The 23,763-nt window shown below is 32.6% G+C and overlaps 1 protein-coding gene across 1 annotated transcript in view; it reads right to left on the reverse strand.

Moving 5' to 3' along the window:
• Positions 1 to 23,763, reverse strand: part of CCDC138 (coiled-coil domain containing 138) — a 75,091-nt gene that overhangs the window by 48,310 nt on the left and 3,018 nt on the right. The window contains exons 2-11 of the mRNA XM_051984275.1: positions 22,266 to 22,323; positions 20,883 to 21,012; positions 17,497 to 17,624; positions 14,798 to 14,985; positions 9,398 to 9,556; positions 8,620 to 8,739; positions 5,399 to 5,476; positions 5,188 to 5,295; positions 3,438 to 3,599; positions 2,357 to 2,473 (exon numbers count right to left, since the gene is read on the reverse strand). Coding sequence (XP_051840235.1) covers positions 2,357 to 2,473; positions 3,438 to 3,599; positions 5,188 to 5,295; positions 5,399 to 5,476; positions 8,620 to 8,739; positions 9,398 to 9,556; positions 14,798 to 14,985; positions 17,497 to 17,624; positions 20,883 to 21,012; positions 22,266 to 22,323 — 1,248 coding nt within the window. The remainder of the gene's footprint in view (positions 1 to 2,356; positions 2,474 to 3,437; positions 3,600 to 5,187; positions 5,296 to 5,398; positions 5,477 to 8,619; positions 8,740 to 9,397; positions 9,557 to 14,797; positions 14,986 to 17,496; positions 17,625 to 20,882; positions 21,013 to 22,265; positions 22,324 to 23,763) is intronic.

Consider the following 23,763-nt stretch of genomic DNA (forward strand, 5'->3'; position numbering starts at 1 on the left):
AAGGTCAAGATTAGGACTGGGGAAAAAGTTAATAGATTTATAAATAAAGACATTAGTAATTTTGAACAAAGCAGTTTGAGTGGTGTGATAAAATGAGAGGCAAAATAAGTGAAAGGATAAGTGAAAGGAAAAGTAATTATAGACAAAGATTTGGAATGAAAAAGAGAAGAGAAATTTAAAACAGTAATTTAAAAGCATGCTTTTTTTTTTGTTTGTTTGTTTTTTTTTTTTTTTTTGTTTGTTTGTTTTTTTTTTTTTGTTACTTCAGGGCTACTAGATGTAGATGTAAATAATGTTAAAAGTATTACTGATAGTTAGGTTCCCCAGTAAGAATAAAGAATAGCTGTTCACCACTACAAATGCTTCTGTATTCCTCCCCCACCCCAGAATAAATCTGACAATAAGATAGGCCAGTTCCATAAAGCACAGAAAAACTGCTAATATCCACTTGCAGTCAAATCATTTTAATTAAATAGCTATATAAATGAGATAAGAAGGATTCTCTACAATGATAGGTCAAACTGGCAAAATTTAGTGCCTCAAAGGATGATATCATCCTTAAACTAAAATAGTCAACTTCAGAATAGAGACAGGTTTGTGGGAAGATGCGAATTCTATATTGGGACATGTCAAGTTTGAGATGCCTATGAGATATCCACTATGAAGTATATAATAGTCAGCAGGTGATTAGATTTGGAACTCAGAAGAAAGCCTGATCCTGAATATATTTATATATAATAGATTCACATCATCTATTTAGGAACAATGAAATTAAACTCACAAGAGATGGTGATGTCACCAAAGGAGAAAGAATAGGGAAAAAAAAGAGTGAGGAACATTGTAACTCAGAGGTAAGAGATGGATGAAGATCCAGTAAAGGACACTGGTAGCACTAAAGAGTGACTAACTAGACTGGTAGAAGAGCTGAAAAGAAAACAATGTCACAAAAATCCAAGTCGTAAAAGTATTCAGGAAAGGCTAATTAACCATTTCAAATGCTACCAAAAGGTCAAGATTAGGACTGGGGAAAAAGTTAATAGATCAAAGCAGTTTGAGTGGTGTGATAAAATGAGAGGCAAAATAAGTGAAAGGATAAGTGAAAGGAAAAGTAATTATAGACAAAGATTTGGAATGAAAAAGAGAAGAGAAATTTAAAACAGTAATTTAAAAGCATGCTTTTTTTTTTGTTTGTTTGTTTTTTTTTTTTTTTTGTTACTTCAGGGCTACTATATCTAGCTGCTCCTCAATGTGGTTTCTTAATTGGGGGATGGGGATTAGGGAGAGAACCTGGAACTTAAAAGTTTTTTAAAAATGTAAAAAAAAATTATTTTAAATGTAACTTGGGAAAAATACTAAATATATCTTTAAAATAAAATTTTTAAAAGATATAGGAAATTCTGAGTTCTTGACCATGGAAGAACACTTCTTTTGGGTGAAGGCACGATCAAGAGCATATTTATGCCATTGTAGAATTTAAGGGAATAAAAGAGTAGGTCATGAGAGTTGAGTAAATTTAGAAAATTAAGAAAGTGGGATGTTTGAGGGAAATAATTAATATATATATATATATATATATACTGAAGTACCCTAGTATAAGGGCAAAAAGTAGAACAGGCTAGGTACTTAATGAACTCTTCTGGAACCAGGGAGAATGACCTGGACACTAGAAATAACCATCATCAGGATATAAATTAGGTGATAAATTTAAATAAAAGTGAATCTTAAATGGAAGATACTAAGTAATGGTGACAAAGTGAGAATACAGAAATGGAAGTGCAAAATGAAAAATATATCAGTTATCCTTCTAGGATTTTTGTGTGTTAAAGATAAGTGGGGTGGGGCAATGGAAGGTTTATAGGATCACTAAAAATACAGTGTCAACTCAGGTGAACCATGTCTCTTTGGGTGCCAGAATATGGAAAAATCATGATAGGAAGAAGTCCTGAATGAAAGTAACTTTATAATTTATAAAACAGGGGATACAGATGACATAATACAAAAAGCAAGAAATCAATTGTATGATTAGAACTGAAGTATAGGAATGAGAGAATAGGCTGTAGCATATTCCTATTTAGAGTAGCAGTAACAACTAAATTAATATTTTTATCATTGAAAATCTGTGTTATTACTCACTGTCCCTTTTCTCAGTCTTCTGCATTGATAGCTACAAAAGCAGATAGGAAGCTCAAAGGACTAAGTAGAATTTTGCACTTTTCTCAGTTTCATGGAATCATTACCTTATTATTAGGCTTTTGGTAAAGAGACTATCTGTACTTTATTAGGCTGGTTATCCAGGACAATATTCAAGAAAGAATAATGCATGATTGTTAGTTGAAAACAGAAAACTATTAATTACCTGTGTTCCGTAATCCAGCTGCCTTATAGACCAATAAATAAATTTTATTACAGGCAAATGCAGTTTGAGGTTAACAAATGGCATCCACTGTAGTTGCTCTGCAATCACAGGCAAAAGCTGGAGGAAAAAATGTTTGATTTTTTTTTTTTAATGAAGGCATTATATTTGAATGTGTCCAAAAAATGTCTTTTGCACAAGACTTTTTTTAAAAAAATTTTTTTGCAATTATAGTATTATTAGAATAACTATTAAACTTTCTTCAAACTGACTACAATAGAGATGATACTTTTAAACATCTAAGTTCTAATATTTTTGTTTAAAACAAAACTTACATGCATCAATTCTGACATGTTGGTTCAAAAAAGTTAGTTATTATATTATATTGTTATATATAACATAACATATATACATAAATTATATGTTATATAATTATAATTCACGAGTAATCAAAAAACTTTTATATTATTATATCTATTTTTTATAACAGCAAAGACCAAAAACAATTCATTAACAAGAATTTTATTTGTTCTCAGTTTATTATCAATACTATTACTATTCATCTTTAAGACATTTGCCTTAATTAAAAAGGAGTAAATGAGTTAAAGAGAAAAACAAGATTGTGTCCTGATCCCTATAATCAACTACAGTTAAGTTCCTCATTCGCAAAAGAAATTTAAACAGAATTCTAAGACCTTAATATGTTAAGTGTTGTTCTCTTTTTGCTATTATAGTGCTGGTATATAATTGTCAGCTTTAATATCTGATGAATATTTTACCTTTTTTGGGGAAAAGATTTACTTAACAGTGTATTTATAAATAAGAGAAAATATTTCTATTACTTAAAGACAATATACTGAACTTGAAGAGAAAAAGATATGGGCTACTCCTTTGGAATTTTACGTAAGTAAAATGTACCTGAAATAAATAACAATAAAAGAAAATAACTTTAAATTCTCATTTCAAGAACTATGTTTAGTATTAAAAAAACAATGAAAATTATTTTCAATACTTTAACATCTTCAGTTACAATGTTTTTGGAAAATGCAATTTTTTTTAATATATTTTAAAATTTAAAATATACCTTTATACATTTCTCTTGAATATAGCTTTTATGAGTAGAAAACTGGCATGACTGCTTTTGATCATCTCCTTCACCATCTTCTGATGTCATCAATTTGCTAAGATGATGGTCTGAGATCCATTCCATCAAAACAATTAAAATCTCATAGACACGTCCATTAACCTATTAAGTTAAAAATCAAGTCAAAATTCTTTGATTTCAATTCATTCTCACCACAGGAAATGTAAAACTTAATTTATCAGATGTATTGGAGAAAAACCAACATAAATATTTTACTACTTAAGGTTACACTTGATCTAAAATAACAAAAAAAAATCCTTATGGACAATGATAATTGTTAACATACTGTGCAATAAATAAGGCTCCCAAAGAATAAGCATGTATGAAAATATTTGCCTTCTCACTCAAAACACTTTATATATAAATTTGATATAATGGAATTTCCTTTTTACAAATGGATATGAACAGCCACAATAAAGGATTAACAAACAAAATATATTGATAGCTAGCAAATTTCTGTTTTAGGAATCTCTGCAGCAATTTTTTTCATCAAAGAATAATAGAATTAAAAAAAAAAAAAACCTATTTAGTTACCTCTTCACTGAGATATCCTCGGTTTCTAAAAAGCTATGCTTGTAGAGCTCCAGCCGATTCTATGCTAGGTTAGGAAGACTTATGTATCTGACAACCAACCCAGCTAAACTAGGATCACAGCAACTCACCAAATCATCTACTAGTACAAAAAGAAGCTTTGGTTTGCACCAAATTTCTGAAATTTTGACATGGGTATATACATATTTATACCATTAAAAACAATATATAAACTTAGAAAAACCTGGCTTTAGATTCCACCTCTTACACTTCATGGCTGGTAGGTTAGCCTAACTGCTATGTGCCCCATGCAACTCCCTAGAATATCTTCTGAGTTATATGGACAAATTATGATCTCTTCAGTTGAAAGAAAGAGTTCTCACATTGGGACTCCCTGTACTAAAAAAAAAAAAAAAAACTTCAAATATTAAAATATTACCATATTCTCTGAGAACTAATCAATGTGAAAAAAAAAAGAGTAAGGATGTAGTAACTCAAAAACAATTTATATAACTGCATAGATTACTCTGACCTGTTCTTTATCAGGTTACTAAATTGAGAGACAGAAAGACAGTGTAACAGTGGAAACAATGCTGGACTGGGCCTCAGAAGAGATTTGGGTTCAAATTCAGGTTCAAATGTTTCCTAGATGTGTGACCATGGAAATCTATCTGATCTGCAAAATGAGAATAATGCCTGTAATACCTATCTCATATTTACTGTGAGATTCATACAAAATTAACAAACACATAAATCACAAACCCTAAATGTACTAAAGAAAGCTCTATGATCGAAAAAGGTAAAATAATTTAGCAAACACACAGCATTGGGTGACATTTTATAACATATTAGGCAGTGGTCAAAAGATTTTTCAAGTATCAACAGGTAACAAATCTCAATGTAAAGAGAACTTAGGGGGAATAGTTTTTTTTTTTTTTTTTTAAAACCACAACAGCAAAATTTATTATAGTAAGAACTTTTTATTCTGAGTTCATGCTTCCCTGTCTTCTTCAAAGGCTTCACGTATTTATTTAAGCATCAGACTATAATGCTCTAATTTTTTATTTTGGATTGCTTTTGATAAAGGGCTAGAAATGATCATCAAATATATGCAGTTTATCTTTCCTTTTTATTTATAAAGTTATTGCTCACATTGTACCTTGTTAATTCTTGAAGTTGATGTTTTTTCTTGTTTTGTAATTTTCATTTCATGAAGGGATGGAGAAATAGCTTTACATTTCTGTACTGCCACAAAATCACACTTTCTCTGTAAAGGCACATTACCCATGAAATAAATTATATTTATCTTAAAAACTATCAAAAACAAAAGGATCTTTTAAAAAAATTATGTTCAAGAATAGGAAACTCACCTGTAAATTCTCTAAACGACCTTGAACTTTTTTGGCCTGAACTTCCATTTTCTTGTTTTGTTCACTTATATCATTTAACTAAAAAAGTAGTTACAGAAATAAAATGTAATTATATTTTCAATCATATTTCAGTCAATCAATAAACATTTATTAAGTACACACTCTGTGCCAGACATTGTGCTAAACACACACTGTGTCTTGTGGACACAAGAAAAGACAGTCCCTAATCTCAAAGTTTTCACAATCCAATGTAGGGGAAAATAGGCAAATAATTTTGTATAGACAAACTATACATAGAATAAATTGCATAAAATCAACAGAAGAAAGGGCCTATAAAAGGACTAGGAAAGATCGCCTGCAGAAGATGAGATTTTATCTAGTATCTAAAAGAAGCCAAGAAGAGAGAATTCCAATAAAGACAGTAAAAATATCCCAAGTAGTTAGGATATTTTGTTCAAGGAACATCATTGAAGCCAGTGTCAATGGACTGAAGGAGGGAAAGGGAAGTATAAGGAGTAAGCAAGATTTGGGGGTCCCAGAAATCTTTCAAAACTCTAATAGTAAAGTACCAAAGTTCACACATATGTGTTTTTTATAACAACTCAAAACGAAATCGTTTTAAAGATTTACAAAATAAATAACTAAACCCACAACTCAGAAAAGAAATGTCAGGAGTGAATCTAGAAAGGACAATGTCCTTCCTATTCAGGAAACATAATTCTCAATGCATCATATATAAAATCCATATATACTGGCATAAAAAATGAATTATTTTTTTCTGTTAGCAGTGGTGATAAATGATTATTTGTGTTTGTAAGTGACAAGATATATATGTGTGTGTGTGTGTGTGTGTGTGTGTGTGTGTGTGTAAATACACACATGTGATATATATTATATAATTAATATAATTATAATAAATCATATAACAAATCATTGTGATATGACAAAACTATAATATATAATTAAATATATATGTATATGCACACATATATACTTATCTACATCTTCATATATATATACATATATATAGATCTACACACACACACATATATATTCATTGGCTTCTTTCAACAATTTGAGAGTACAAATCTATCAATATTCAATTTAGGTTAGCATGAGATTACTGTGAAAAAAACATTATCACTTAATAATGTGCAAAAGAATTAATCTCAGTTTTATTATAGTGAAGAATAAAATAGTCTACATTTGACCAACTATATCAATGAGGTAGGTAAGCCATTCAAGCTTTAGGGAGGTGCCCTGAGTAGAGACAAGTGGCCTATGCCAGAAGTGTCAAACCATTATCACACCATACCTCCTTTCTGCTGCCAGTAAAAACAGACCAGAACCCAGTGCCTAAAAACATCAGGAAATGCAGTGCTCCTGATTCCAACAGTCCAATTTGTAGCTTAGCTCCCACAGCTATTATGTAGAGAAGCAACCTTTGTGATAATGGAAATCAGCCAGCCCCATCACAACCAATATTACAACTGTCAACCAATAGGCAGGCAAGGCCAAGAGACCCAGGAAAAACAGCACTCCCAGACCACATCCAAAGGAGCAAACCTTACACAGAAGGGTCCTACCATTCTCAGCACCAGGTGCTGCTATATTATACATATACGACAAGCAAGTGAGCCTGACTTAAGGAGAAAACCTAGGACAACCAGAGTCCAAGAGCAGTGGGTATTGAAACATTGTCTAAACTACTAGTCCTGTTTTCCAATTAACATCTCAAAACAATCATTAAAAAAGTCAACCACTGTAAAGAAGGAGCCTGCCACTTTAACTAGCACCAGTCCTACCCACTAACCAACTGCTATCCAAGAGTCCCAATTAGCTATCCAATTGCTAAAGCCAAGAGTCCCAAGAATATCAATGTCCTCTCAGATCACAAGTCATTATTTTGGAAAGTAAAATCTGTGAATCTACAACCAGTTATCAGCCTCTGTAGGTGCTGTCATTCATTGCTTTTCTCAAAAGTCACAAATACTAACGAACTAAAAAAGGAAATTCTCAACACAAAAATATCATCAAATAACTTAGCATCAGAAATATATATATATGTGTGTGTGTGTGTGTGTTTTTCAGTGGAAAAGACATTTTAAAAGATGCATTATCATCTGCTTTGCCACTTTACCTTAGATCAGGAATTGTCATGCTTTCATATTTATCCCAATACTTAGCACATTATCCATACATCTTTCTTTCTCAAATATTACAGACAGATAAAAGAAGATAAAGACAGACACAGACTCCTTCTTTATCCTGTTACAAATTTTCCACTATCAAGAGCCTAAGATTCAAAATTTTCAGAAGAACTAACAACACTGAAACCAGTGTTTTAAAATATCATTTATTCTCAAAGACAAAGTATTTCTATCACTGGTTACTAATGACTAATTAAAAAAACGACTATAGTAATCACTTTGTAATCTATAAAAGTTCATATTGTCAAGGACCCATACATGCAAAAATGTTCACAGCAGTCCTTGTTGTAAAGAAACAATCAGCAGGATGATTTCAGAAAGGTCTAGAGAGATTTACATGAACTGATGTTAAGTGAAGAAAACAGAAAGAACCAAGAGAACATTGTAGACAGAAACAACAAAATTATGCAATAGTCAACTCTGATGGACTTGGCTCTTTTCAAAAGTGAAGTAATTCAGAGCAGTTCTAATGGTCTTGTGATGGAGAGCCATAAGTACCAGAAAGAGGATTGTAGAGACTAAGTGTAAATCACACATAGAATTTTCACCCTTTTGGTTATTGTTTGCTTGCTTTTTTTCTCATTTTTTTTCTTTTTTTTTTCCTTTTTTGATCTAATTTTTCTTGTGTAGCATAATCATGGAAATATGTATAGAAGAATTGCATGTGTTTAACATGTACTGGATTACATGCTGACTCAGAAAGGGCATGAGAAGAGAGGAACAAAAAATTTTGTAATACAAGGTTTTGCAACGGTAAATGTTGAAAACTCTCTTTGCATATATTTTGAAAATAAAAAACTATTATTTTAAAAAATAGAAATTTCAATATTGTCAACATCTAAGCTAGTTGCCAAAATGATTGAAGAAAAAGACAATCACTTAAGTATTGTAATATTGTTCTGCTTAAAATAAGTCTTGGATAAAATTACTATTGTTACCAAGCATTTTCTAAATATAACGTGTCTTCAGATTTAAATTTTACACACAAATAAGACTGAAAATAGCTCTTGCCTGTTTTTTCAGGGTATCATTTAATTCTTTCAGTGTGTCAAAAGATGACTTGAGTCTCTTGTTTTCTTTAGTCTTTTCTTTAAGAGCTTCTGTTAAGTGCTTAATTTCTTCAATGTGATGCTTAAGGGAAAAAATAACTTCTAAAAATTAGGTAAGGATATAGTATCAGTATTATGTTCAGAAAGTCACCAATTAATATCAATTAATTAAAAGTTATTGATGTTTTGAATAGTCAGCATTTTAAATCATGCAAATAAAACTAAATTATAAAACTTTATGGCATAAAGCTTACTACACCTAATGACTTAATCATCATAGGAATTATGGTCACTTAATCTAAGTTTGTATCACTAAGAATGAAATCTTAAGAAAAAATAATTTTATTTCACTAAATTATAATCAAGTCAAAAAGTCAACAAGTATTTATTCAGTCTAATACATGCAAGGCTAGTCACAAGCATCACAATAAGTTAATTTCATTTCGTTTTTCCTCATGAAACAACTTTCAAACTGTCAATTGTAAACATAAAAGCAAAAAAAAAAAAAAAGAAAAAAAGAAAAGAAAAGCTGCATTAAACACACCCACATTTATTTACACTGATTTAAGTTACTTAAATCCTACTTTCCCCAACTCCAAATGAAAATAAATGTTGATTTCTACAGGGCCATTTCCATACCAAATATATTCATAATGAAATCAACTAGTAAAACTTAAATTTTTTAACTCACTCTGTGAAGAGGGAAATTGTACACTAAACTTAAGTCTTTTTACAGTTACCTCTTTCATAATTTGAAATTTTGTATGAATTTCTTCTTCAACACTTTTAATTTTAGTCAAAGCAACTTCATGTTGGATTAGCAGCTCTTCTTTTTGACTTAAAAAATGTTCTCGCTTTTGAAGTTGTGCAGCAAATTCCTGTTGTCCCACAGTTTCTTGCTGTATCAAGATAACATCAAGTTTTTAAAAGCTTATAAAAATAATATCCAAAATATACATACATTGGATGCAAAAATTGCTTCTTTTGGTGCAAGTTTAATTCAATGCAATAAATCTTTAGAAAATACTTTGGAATCTCACTTAAATATGAATTACACAATTACATAACAGCTAAAAACAGTATTATGAGGAAATTTTAACAGAAATCTTACAAAAGATATATGTCCTAAATCACAGAAAATTGTCCCTTAAAAGAATCAAAATACAGCTACCGACCTTGTGTTTTTACCCTTAAACCAAAGCATGTTAATGAAATGTCAGTTCTTTTAAAGAATAAAATGCTCCATTATGAGCAAGAAAATTATAATACTATTATAAGAATTAGCAATAATATTTCTGCTTGTTTCTGCTCAAAATTTCTTTATGAAAGAGTTGAGAACTAAATGAGATGTTACACATTTAATTTCTTTAAAAGTGAAACTTCATAAATTATAAACATAGATAATAGGACTCTGAATTGCACACTTATAGAAAAATGTGAATACCATGTCTCTGAAAGCTCTAATAATTTTACAACCAATAAAAGGTAATTTTCTTCCACTGGGGTCCCAGAATTTTAGCTTACATCACACTCTTCTATCATTATAAAAAAAATACCATCCATTCTTAGCAAATAAGAAATAAGGTAATTTTCTTTAAAAGTGTTTCCTGAAGAACTTTTGTGAAGGAAAAATTTGAAAGTGTGTTTACTAGGGATATGAGGAACCATCAATGAAGTAATTTTCATCAGAGGGGACTGTTGAGATAATAAGTGGAATGGGCTAGAATTCTGGAGAAATGTACTTGAAACAAGGATTCTTACCACAAGGTGTTAACTCAGTGGAATTGATAAGACAATGGTTATCTAGTTTAGCATGTGAGCTCTCTAGTTCAGTATGATTGATTTAATCCTACAACTAGATTTTAACTCAGGGGAATTGATAAGACAATGACTATCTAGTTTACATATACTTAGTATGGTAATATAACATTTCTACAGTTGATGTAATTGTAATAGAATATATATACTGAAGATAAAGTCAGCCACAGAGATTCCACCTTTGATCAGCTTCGTGGTGGCTCTCCTGCCTCCTGCACTTTGGGAGAAACTGGTTCAGACTGGGAGATTGAAGGAGACAATAAAGACTTTGGACTTTATTCCTGACTATTCTTGTGGCAATTATTCTGCTGAAACCAAGGTCCATTTGAAGGATCTCCAGAAAACCAGCCAGAACTTTACATTTTGGTACCCGAATGTGTCCTAAGGACCTACATCTGACTGACAAGATCCTGAGTTCAGTGGAGAAGTCCTCAAGATCCGGAAATAGGGTGAATACAAAAATAGACAAGCATAAAACTTTGGTAAGAGCTAAACTAGTATTTCAGCTGAAATGGGACAAATGCTTAGAAAAGAACCTTCCCTGTCCAAGGAAAGTGTGTAGAGTGCATAGTTAAGCTAATAAAAAACCAAAGTTTGATTGTAACTTGGAAGCAGATTAATGAACTCTTAGAAACTTTACAACACAGGTCTCCTTTAAAAAATTAGAGCCAGATAAATGGAAACTAGTAGAAGAGCAACTAATTGAATATTACAATGATAATAATGTCCTGGTTCAATTCCTAAAGGAACATTCTCATATTCTCTCTCTCTCTCTCTCTCTCTCTCTCTCTCTATATATATATATATATATATATATATATATATGTATATATATATATATATATATATATATGTATATACATATATATGTATATATATATACATATATATATATATATATGTATATATATATATAATTTAATACAAATGGCTTTAAGGAGTTACATAAGTTTTAGGACAAGGAAAAAGAAGAAAGAGCAGGAGGGGGAAAAGGTACTGATAAAAAAGCTGAAAAACATCTAGAATTAGACAAGAAAAGAATTAAATACAGTACTGATGAAATTAAAAAAGGGAATGGTACTGATAAAACAGCTGAAAAGCATGAATAATTAGATAAGAAAGGAGTTAAGTACAATGCTGATGAAATTAAGGAATCACAGCAGGAGCCATTAGAGCATTCCCCAACCCTAACCTACCCCTTCAATTAACCCTTCATAGGCGGAAGGAGAAGGAAGAGGGGGAGGGGCAGTGACACCATCAGCACCACCCATGAAGCAGCTTTGTCCATCCCCTATGAGAAGATTACAAAAGGCACTAGCTAAAACTAAAAAAGGACAGGATTTAAAAATAAAAGCATACCCTGTGATTGAAGAATTTGATTCTTTGGGTCAAACCAGGAGAAGATACATTCCTTTAGACCCTGAAATTATCAAAGATGTGAAAAAGGGTTGCACTCTTTATGGGGCTACATTGTCTTATGTTAAGATGATATTAGAGAATTTGGCTTGAAATTTTAATCCCTAGTGATTGGTAATCTATAGCAAGGACATGTTTAGAACCAGGACAAAACTTGTTGTGGCTTTCTGAGTATAGTGAACTATGCAGGATACAAGCCCAACTAAATAGGCAAACTGGAGTTAATATACCAATCACTTTTGACTAACTAGCAGGTATAGATCAGTATGCAAACACTTTAGAGAAGATTAATTACCCTTTGATAACACATGAGCAAATTGCTGCTGCTGCTGCTGCTGCTGCTGCTGCTGTTATCAAAGCATTGGGTGCCTCCCTGGAAAACAAGATAGAGGGGAAGCCTTCACGAAAATAGAGTAAGGTCCAAATGAATGAACTCTTTGCTGATTTTGTGGGATGTCTGCAGACAGCTGTCATACAAAACTATGGTGAAAATATAGCAACAGCAATAATGATAAAACAGCTTGCTAGTGAAAATGCTAATGATGTTTGTACAAGAATTATACAAGGACTACACAAGGATGCTCCTTTAGAGAAGATCCTAATTCGCTGTGCCATGGTAGGCACAAATGCCTTTTATACCCAGGCTAAGATGCAGAACATGGGAAGACAGGGGTCCCTCTTGGCAAGGAACTTCCAGAGAGACTCATCAATGCTTTCAATGTGGTAAAGTAGGGCATCTGAAAGCTCAATGTTGGCATAGAGATAGAGTGAGAAGACAGAGAGAACAAGATCCAAAACCCTTTGTCCAAAATGCAACAGAGGCTTCCACTGGGCCTCAGAATGTAGATTGAAGGGAATCTACCAGGGAAACGAGAGGTGGTGCCCAGCTCCAAAACCCCAGGGAAAAAAACAGGTGGGGCACGATTACAGCCAAGATTATACTCAGAGAGTCTTCAGAACTTCAATACTTAGACATGACCAATCAACCAAAAAGCAATCTGATGGAAGAAAGGAATACATGATCTATCAGCCAAAAAGTCATCTGATGGGAGAAAGTGGTTACAATTGGGGAGAATACAGGTTTTATAACCTAGCAGAAGGGCAGTATCCAGTGCAAGCAGCTCCAAGATAATCGCCAGATAATGTGGAGAGATCCAGAAAGTGATGAATGGAAGGGACCACCACAGGTTAATTGCTTGGGGCAGAGGGTTTGCTTGTATCTCTACAGAAGGAGAAGGAATCAGATGGGTTCCAGCAAGCCATATTCACCTTGTCCATCCGAGAGAGATGGAGCAGACCCTTGAAACTAAAAAGAAGATCCAAGAAACATCAGGTGGTTCCATCTCTGACTATATGTGCCACTGAAAAAACACGACTGTTAACCCAATGTATATGGAAATTGACTCACGAACATCAAAAATTGTTGATAAGACTGTTGCAGAACTTCAAAACCAGCAGTAATCATTGGATTCCCCGAGACTTAAGACTGATACAGGACTTCAAAATTTGCAGGAATCATTGGATTCTCTGACACATGATGAGACTATAGCAAGACTTCAAAACTTGCAGGAATCATTGGATTCCCTGACATATGAAGGAATGGACAAGAGATTGGTTTTGGACTATCTCTTGGCTGCTGAAGGAGGTGTATGTGTGAATGTTATTTATATACCTTTCTTTTAGGACTTATGGACATGTATAATTCCTCATGTTGTTTGTTACATCAGTACTAGCCTGTGTTATATTACTATATGCTTGTGTAATACCTCCCATGCTGATGGATTTATGTATACCTGTTTCAAGTGAGACCCTTCAGAAACCCGCTAACAAAAATCTGGTTTGATTCCCCATTTCCCTTTGGTGTTTTCATCTCCCTTCCTGAGAAGTCAGGGAGGGCGTGATCACCTATGTTTGAAAACAAAAGAAAGTGGGAGATGTAATGGGCCAGAACTCTGGAGAAATGTACTTGAAACAAGGATTTTTACAACAAGGTGTTAACTCAGTGAAATTGATAAGACAATGATTATCTAGTTTACATATACTTAGTACTTAGCATGGTGATGTAACAGTTCTATAATCAATGTAATTGTAGTAAGAGTATATAAACTGAAGATAAAGTTAGCAACAGAAATTCCATCTTTGATCAGCCTTGTGGTGGCTCTCCTGCCTCCTACACTTTGGGAGAGATTGGTTCAGACTGGGAGATTGAAAGAGATAATAAAGACTTTGGACTTTATTCCTGACTATTCTTGTGGTAATTATTCTGCTGAAACCAAGGCCCATTCGAAGGACTTTCAGAAAGCTAACCAGAACATTATAAATAAGGAAAAAAGGAGCATAATCTAAATCTCTGATTTTACAAATGAGAAAAATCAAAGGTCAGAAAGTAAACTGACTTTCTCTCAAGCTCTAAATTTATGATTTTATGATCTTATATGGGAATAGTGTCAGGAAGACCTGGATTAAAGTTCAGGAGACTGATACTATGTGTGAGCCTGGGCAAGTCCATTAATACTAAGTCTACAAATTGCAGAACATGTACTTATGTGAGTAGGAGAGGAAAATTCTTCACCATGAATTTGTCTGTACTTATCAAATCACAAATTTAATACCCTCTCCTTTCCCCCCCAAAAAAGATCCCATAGAAGCAAAACCAATCATAAAAATAAACACATCTTTATCTGCCTGGTTTAAGCATCTTTAGACATTGCCCCTATTTACCATTTTCACCCATACATCCATTTCTTCCCCTTAAAAAGTTCTCACAGATGAACATTAATTCATTCTTCTTCATTATTCCTACTGCTTTTAATAATTAACATACATTATATTCAAATTTTATTGGATGCTAACTGCTAAGGACATAAAATTATACATTTCAAAATTTTCAATTCATCATGTCTCACCTGTAGTTTCTGATGTATCAGAGATAATTCACTGTATATCCGATTGATATGAGGTGGAAGTGAACTTTTTCTGTGTTTGTTAGACATTTTGTTAAATGACGTTGACTTGTCAATATACTTTGAGGGAGAACAATATCCATCATAGAAATACTCACTACAAGGCACTGAATCACATAGCAAGGTAACATCTAAAAATAAGTGAAAAAATTTAAAAAGTCAATTTTTTTTGTTAATACTTAAATTGCTAAGTAAACCTAAGTATATATTTAAGCTTCTTTAATATCTGAATGAATTTAGGTTAATTAATCAGGGGGAATCTCTGAATTTCTTGGAAAAAGCTCTTCCCCCCCCCCCCCAAGAAATTACAAACAGCAAAAAGGGGAACATGGTAACAAGTAATCTCCTCTACTGGATGGGGACAAGTATTTTAAGGAATTTGGAATATTTCACATAAAACATGAAAAGAAAATACAACTAAAATTATAATTTACTCATGTCCTAACAATGACAACAAAAATGAATCAAAGGCATTACTCAGACTAAATTATGTTAGTGTGTGTGTGTGTGTGTGTGTGTGGTGTTGTTGTTTTTGGCTGAGGCAATTGGGGTGAAGTGACTTGCCCAGGGTCACATAGCTAGGAAGTGTTAAGTGTCTGAGGCCAGATTTGAACTCCGATCCTCCTGACTTCAGGGCTGGTACTCTATCCACTGTACCACCTAGCTGCAGCTAATTTGTGATTTTCTAAGTCAAAATGCTACCACTTCTATTTTGAGTTTGACATCAATGAGCTAGACCTTTGGTTTTACTGGTGAGGTTAGGTAGCTAGTAAATAAACATTTATTAAACAATTACTATGTGCTAGGTACTATGCTAACTGCTGGAGATACAGAGAAATGCAAAAGGCAGCTTATGTCTCTCAAAGACCTCTAATGGAGGAGACACCAAGCAAACAAACCTCTAACAACAAAGGGAATACAGAATAAACTGGAGGATAAGAAAGAATAAGGCATTATTTTAGGTGAGACTCAAAGGAAGTTAGAGGAGCTAAGAGGCAGCAATAAGGAGGGAGAGAACTTCAGACAAGAGAACAACCAGTGAAGATGCCCCACAAAAGAAGATGGAGTTTAAGGAAGCCAGTATCAGTGGATTAAAGAATATGTGAGGGAGTGTTAAGATGAAAGAAAGAAAAGAAGGGGTGGAGAGCCCAGTTATGAAAAACTTTGATCATCAAACATAAAGATTTCATATTTGATCCTGGAACTAAAAAGGAACCACTGGAGTTTACTGAACAGATGAGTGACATATCAGACTTGTGCTTGAGGAAGACCACTTTGATAGTAGAGGGGAAAATGTAATGGGAAAAGATGGAAGACCAACAATCAAGCTACTTCAACAGTATTTCCCATCCATACATGATAAAAAATGGAAATAACCACTGTTGAAAGAGTTGTGGGGGAAAAGTTTGAGTACACTAATACACAACTGATGGATACATGAACTAGTTCAAGCATTTGGAAAAAAATGGGCAATTATTACATAAGTAACTATTCCAATTCCTTTGATTGAGCAATCTTTTTATTAGGCATGTACCCAAAGCAGGTAAATGACAGGAAAAAAAAATATTTAGAGAAGCATTCTTTATAGTAACAAAAAACTGGAAACAGATTAAGTGCCAATACATAAACAAAAAAACCAGGAAGACAGAATGGTACTGTTAAAGTGTCAGTATGAATTCGATCTCATCTCTGATTATAATCTGTGAATTTGGAAATGTCTCAACTTTACTGTGACTTTGTTATTTCATCTGTATTATGACTAGACAGGTTTTATTTTAAACTTTTATGTGAACCTAGCCTTTTGGAAGTCTGGAGAACCCTATGAAACTTCTCAGAACAATGTTTTTAAAAACATAAAATAGAGGCAGTCAGATGATACGATGGTTAAAACACTAGGCTTAGAATCATGAAGGGCTGAGTTAAAATAATGCCTCAGACATATAATGACCAAACATAATTCCTAAAACTTGAGAAAATTTACTCTTCTATAGAGACTATGTATGGAATACTAAAGAAATCAGCCTCAATTGTTATCTTGGTTATATTTGCTAAGTTGTAACCCCCTTTTTAGTTCTAAGGGATGGAGGATGTTCAGGAAGGGGAGGAAGAAAGGATATATCTGGAAATGTAAATGATTTAAAAACAAAAAATAACTTTTTTAAACTAGAAAAAGCTTTATAGCTGGAAGAAATTTTAGAGGCCATCTAGTCCAATTAAAAGGTAGGTGACCAGCCCAAAGTCACAAAGGGATTAAATAAACCTGGGCAGAAAAAAAAAATTGTATGTGTCATTCTATGATTAAATTTGACTTAGCAGAAATAATAAACAGGTACCTCCTCTCCCTTCTTTGTGTAGAAATACTTGCTTCCACATACATCAGACCAACCTGATGTGTTGATTTTCTTTTTCCTGCTTATTTTTTGTCATAAAGGGCAGCTTAATAGATAATGAAATGGAGCAAGGAAAAGATTATCTTCAAAAATATAGATGAATTTAAAATTATCAATACAATTTATAAAAAGGTACATTTTTAATGCATAGGTAACTTAGCATCTAAACACTTCCAGAAATAAGTTTTATTCTTCATTCTTGGCTAAGTTAAAATTAAATGACTATTATGAAACAGAATTTTTTTTATTTACCTAAAGGTGTTTCTTTTGCGAATGGTTTAACTGCTTGTGCAATATTGATGTTCTGATCATCTTCAACTAACTCTTCTTCCAATTCCAGTGGACTCAAGTCATGAAAATAATCCAGGTCATCATCTAGACTTTAAAGAAAAAAATTATACATAGAAATCTTTAAAAATCCTACAAAATATTCTATGCTATTAAAATTAAAATGAATTAACAGTTCTCATTTGTGAGTGTGTGTATGTATACACACACACACACATACACACACACACGTAAAGTTTAAATAGCCCTTTCCTCACCACAAAGTAATGAAGAATAACAAATATTATCCCTATTTCATAGATGAAGTAACTGAGGCTTATAGGGACAAAGTGACCTAGCCAAAGTCAGTACAGTTATAAAGATTTTAATGATATTATTTAAAGACAAATAACTACTATACATATTCAAACTTGTTTAGATACAAAATGAGAAAATTAATTTGTAAATTCTATTATTATTATATTAAAAGGTTAAAAATTCTATACAACACATAATCAAGTAAAGAAGCAACATAGCACAAGACTATAGTAATAGAGGCATAACTGCAGCAATTAGGATGATCTAGTTGGCTTAAATCTTGTTTCTTAATTATACTGGCTATGTGTGACACAGGACAAATCCCTTAACGTTCTAGTGCTCCAATTCTCTAAGACTATAAATAATAAAAGGCTCAGAGGATGCGTATGGTCACATATATGTAATATATAAAGATATATAAATATATATATATGGACAAATAACACGTAACAGAAGTATATGTAAAAGAAAATGCAGAGGCAGCTACGTGGCATAGTAGATAAAGCAACAGCCCTTTAGTCAGGAGGACCCGAGTTCAAATCTGGTTTCAGACACTTAATACTTCCCAGCTGTATGACCCTGGGCAAGTCATTTAACCCCAATTGCCTCAGCCAAAAAAAAAAAAAAAAAATTGCAGAAAATCACTCTCCCTTACCCCCCATAGCCAATTAGTTGCCCAATCTTATTATTCCTACTTCTCAACCAACTTTTATATCTTCTTCTTATACCTACATCCACCACCTTAATTTATGTTCTCAATACTTCTCATTGGTTTCCTAATTGGTCCTCCTATATCTGGTTTCTCTCCTCTTCAGTCTTTCATATCAGATATCAAATGTGGCAGTCCACAATTCCAGATGCAGATTAAAATATAATTGGGAAATATTTAACAAAATAAAAATAAAATAGGATAAGTAGATGTTAATATGTGGTTTTCTAAATCAATGTGTGGCCCACCCCTTTGGATAGTTTAGTGGTCCCCATTTCTATTTGAGATTGATACAAAAAGGGGGCAGCTAGATGATGTAATGATAAGAGCACCAGACCTGTAAACTATTCCACACAGCTATCAAAGTGATTTTCCTTAAGTACAGATATGTCCATGTCTCTCCTTAATTCAATAACTCTTAAAACCCTATAATCTTTTAAAAGCAAATCTATAATTTATTTTGTTTGTTAAGTCCTTTGTAATATGTCTCCAATTTATCTTTAAACTCATTATATATTATTCCCCTTCCAAACTTGATAATCTGGCTAAGTTTCCTTTCTATTCTTTAATCAAGACACAATTTCCCACACCTCAATACTTTTGCACTGGCGATGTATACCTACAGAATGCACTACCTCATTCCCTCTGCAATTCCCTTTTTCTTTATAACACAGCTCCAGCACTACCATGAAGCCTTTCCTGACTTCCCTCTTATCTTCCAATTCCAATTTCATTATTTACTCTTTTTTATTATTTTGAATACTCTTATTGTTTCCCCAATAGAGTGTAAGCTTCTTGACAGTGGAATGGTTTTAGTCTTTGCGATTGTATTCCTGGCATTGTGTATATAGTATGGACTTAGCATATGCTAACTTATTGACTGAAATTTGTGTATTACTGGTGTCCATTTTTGCGTCTTATCTCTTTTCCTAGACTGTGAGATCCACAGCAGATAGATCTTATGTAAATGTTATCTTCTCTATTACAAAGTCCTTTTCATATAAGATGTACTCATTACATGTTTTAAATAAAGCTAAAGTTATAAATCATCCCCAGATTATTTCCTAGAAAAACAGAATATGGACAAAGCTGCATTTCTAATTTTGGCTATGCTCTTAAGTTCCAACAGCAAAAGGTGGCAGTGTCTGTGGCTGCCAAGTAGAGAAATTAAAGATAAACATGTACTTTTCATTTGAAATTTGCAGATAACTTTACAAAGAGTGGGGTATTCCTGCTTGAACTCTCTGGAGAATTGCTCTTTTATGTTCTACATGTATATACTTGCTTTAAGAAAGCAATAGGCCTAGACCTGTGACCAATGGAATCAATGCTATATAGCTAACTGCAACTCTCAAGTAAGGAAACCCCATCTACTGGTGCCTTGGAAGTGAGATGGAGGCCTGTTCCAGGAAAAATGAAAGAAAGTTCAATTATTTAAAGTCCAGAATGTTTCCATGTAGATTGGGAGCTTCTTGGGCACAAATTATGCTCTTCTTTTGTATCTTCAACCATACTGCACACAATAGGAACTCAATACTTTACAAGATCTAAACTACCATGAAAATGCTATTATTATTATTTATTAAAGTGAATTAAACAGCTTATTGCCCAAGAAACATGGATTTAAATTAAAACAGACACTCAATTTGAATTTTTGAATCTTGGATTATTCAAATGGTAAGAACAAATATAAAAATATTATTCACATATTTTAGATGTTCCAATTCTAACTACTTCTAAGTAAAAATGAAGACGTGCCTTTCAACCAGGTCCTCTACTTCCCTTCCTATCCACCTGCTCAAAATTCATTCACCACCCTTAACCCCTCCCCAGCATAATCTTGGGCTCAGACAACCAGTATTTATTTAATTTCTATTATGTGCCCATCACTGTAAACAATAGGGATACAAAAAAAGGAGGGGGAAAAAAACCTGTCTCCAAAAAGCTCACAGTCTATATGGAAACATTCTGGACTTTAAAAATTGAACTTTCACTCAATTTTCCTGGAACATGTCTACACCTCACTTCCAGGCCACCAGTACTAGCAACTTCCCTTTATTAACTGTTTCTTCCTCTATTGGAAGGCAAGTTCCTTGAGGCTAGGCCCTAGATTGCTAGCTTTATTTATAGCTAGCTTTATTTATATTTTTCAGTAGTTATAGCACCCTGCATGTACTTAAGCACTTAATAAAGCCTAATCTACTTATTTTTTTTAATTGTAAAAGATAATTAAAGCTAACAACACTCAAATTACTAGGTTGAAATCTCTAAAAAAATAATAATCTAGTTTTTAGCATGTCTATTAAACATTAAATGGCCAACATTACTAGGGATACTGGCATACCAATTCACATTTTTCTTAAACAAGTCACAGAGGTGTTTTGCAGAATTTATTCTTGTATTATGAGAAAATGTTACTGCTGAGTCAGTAGGCAGAGGCATAACTGGATCTGATGAAGAGTTATCCAGTACATCTACAGCAAATAGAAAACATAAAAAATTATAGATTGAAATACTGACTTTTTCATGTAACATTGTTCCTCAAAATTTAACACTACTTTAAGTATGTAACATCTTGCCTCCATAACTAAACTATGAAGGACCCCCAAAGGCAAGTATATTGGATTTTTTAATATCCTCCTCAATATAGTTATTTCTTACATATATACATTACACATTATTACATTACGTACAATACATGTAATAAGTTCTCAATACATATTTAATTAATAAAATCTTAGGTCATGTTCATTTGAACTCAATGACACAAAAGGGAGGATTATATGACCGAAAATTACAAATATTTTAAATTAAGGTTTTTTTAAAAAGTACAAGTCCTTCTTCCTTTCTCAGAAATTTAAGATTAGAACTGTCAAAAAAATACAATTTTAATTTAAGATCCTGAACATCTATTCACATATCAAACATTTAAGTTCTCTTAAAATCAATTAATTTCAATTCTAAAATCTATAATCATAGCTAAGAAGTATTATCTAGAAAAGTAAATATTAAAAAACCTGTTATATATGTTAATTGATGAATTTTTTTTTAAAGTTAATCTTAGAAAACTCCTGAACCCAATAAAGCTAATAATTGGAATAGTCAAAGACTAAAATTTAGGAAACAACGAACATATTTTTAAAAAAGAATTTTTGCATGGTTTTTTTTTTCTTTTTTAAAGACATTTTAGTACCCAAACCACACTGATTAAATAACTAGCAATTCATAATTAAGTAACTGACATGTTATGAGGACTTTTACCAAGATATAAACCAAATTAAATGTCACCTTGGAATCAGAGCTACATCCTGCTCATTATATAAATCACTCATTATGGTATATTACAATAACATTTAGTTAATAACTTAGTTGTTTCAATTCAATAACTGGGATCTTAGTAACATAAGAATGGGCATATGCCACCAAATATATGTTTTTCTTAACCCAATATAAAGAAATTTCAATGTTGGAGGGAAGAAAAGGTAGGAGCAAATGAGTTTTAAAAAATGACAGAACCAAATGCAGCTCATACAGTTTTATTACAGGTTTGTAAAAAATTTATTAAGCAGCTATTAGTTTTGAAGAGTTGAAAAATCATAGTATTTGTTATTCACACTCCTATCAAGAAAACTTTCCACAAGTACAGTATACCAATTTTCTTGTACTGTCCTTTCAAATCGAATTTCATTATGAACAATGAAACATACAATAAATTTAATTTTCCTACCTGTATAGGTAAGAGATCTTCTGCTTTTACATCTGACCTGAGTATCTAAACCAAGAAACTAAAGAAATAACACATTTAATATATATTTAATACTTAAAAGTTTATCTTTAAAATACGCAAATTTTCATTCTAAGTTAAAAAACCAAATTTTACAACATATTTTTATAACATATTTTAACACAAATACCCTTTTTAAAAGTTTTGTTAGGTAGGGGAAATTTTTAGAATAATTTAGCCACAAGGAAAATGAGACTGCTTGAATTTGGTACCATACTCATCTCATTTAATCCTTATAACCACTTAGTGATATAGAAAGAGCACTTCTACTTTAAGATGTCCCTAAAAAGGTTTATAATTCTCTATACCCTGATCTATCAGATCCTTAATGGTTTTCTTTCCCAGGATTCAGTACTTTATTTGTAACCACATACAAATAACAGTGTTTAAAACACTCCTCAATTAGATTGTAGGCTCCTGTTTTATCTAAACTTTTTTCAACTTCCATATTAAATAGTACAGTGCTAAGGGCACAGGAGATAGTAGATAAACATTTCTTGTGTTTTATCATTTCCACTTTTTTTTAACAGATATGAAAACTGAGGTCCAGAGGGATCAAGAGATTTAGAAAAGGTTTTCATCTAAAAAGCAAAGCAGGGACAAGTCCAGGTTACCCTTATGTTCAACTCTCATCACTGCCTCCAATTGTTTCTAGGGAAGGAGCAATAGTGTGGTGAAAGCAGTACTGTATTTAAATATATAAATTCTGGGTTTAAGTCCTAGCTCTGATACTTATTATTATTATCATTAGCTTAGTGCCTATGCATGTTCCTTAACTCTGGAGCTGAAGAAGCATTATGTATAACAGATAAGGTAGGGGACTGAAAAGTCTAGAAAACCAAGGTTTCCATTTCTCACCAACTATGCTGTGCCAATTTCCTTTTATTGTTCTGCCTCAGTTCCTTGAATTGTTCTGCCTCAATCCCCCTGGTTGCAATCCCCCCTTTCCTGTTCATCAGGACTGAAATAATTAGGGCTGTGGAGATCTGGCCACTCTGGCATTCCAAAAGATAAAACTCCAGATATCTAATTGGCATCCTCTACTTCTCTCTCCAGACTTCCTGCCTCTAGCTCAATACCTCCTTCACTCCCAATTTATCAGAATTTATGGTCCTACCCCCAACCTATCAGAACCAAATTGAAGATCCCTTTCCTGGAAATTCCCTTGCTCACCAGTGTTCAGATGCCACCCCTTTATCTCCCCTGATCTCTAGAGCCATATAAAAATCAATTGGAATCTTACATTCCATGCTGAAAGTCCAATTCAGCCCTGGAGGGGCAAATGGATTCTGTTCTGCTCCTCAGAAAATCTCTCCCCTCTCAAAAACTCAAATAAAATATTAAAAACTTTCTAATCTCTATCTTGCTTCAGTTTCTCTGGCATTACAATGTTAACTCTCTTATCATTTTATCTCTTTTTTGCTTCAGTTTCCTCAACTTT

The sequence above is a fragment of the Antechinus flavipes genome, chromosome 3, assembly GCF_016432865.1.
Source record: "Antechinus flavipes isolate AdamAnt ecotype Samford, QLD, Australia chromosome 3, AdamAnt_v2, whole genome shotgun sequence".
Classification (NCBI taxonomy): Eukaryota; Metazoa; Chordata; class Mammalia; order Dasyuromorphia; family Dasyuridae; genus Antechinus; species Antechinus flavipes.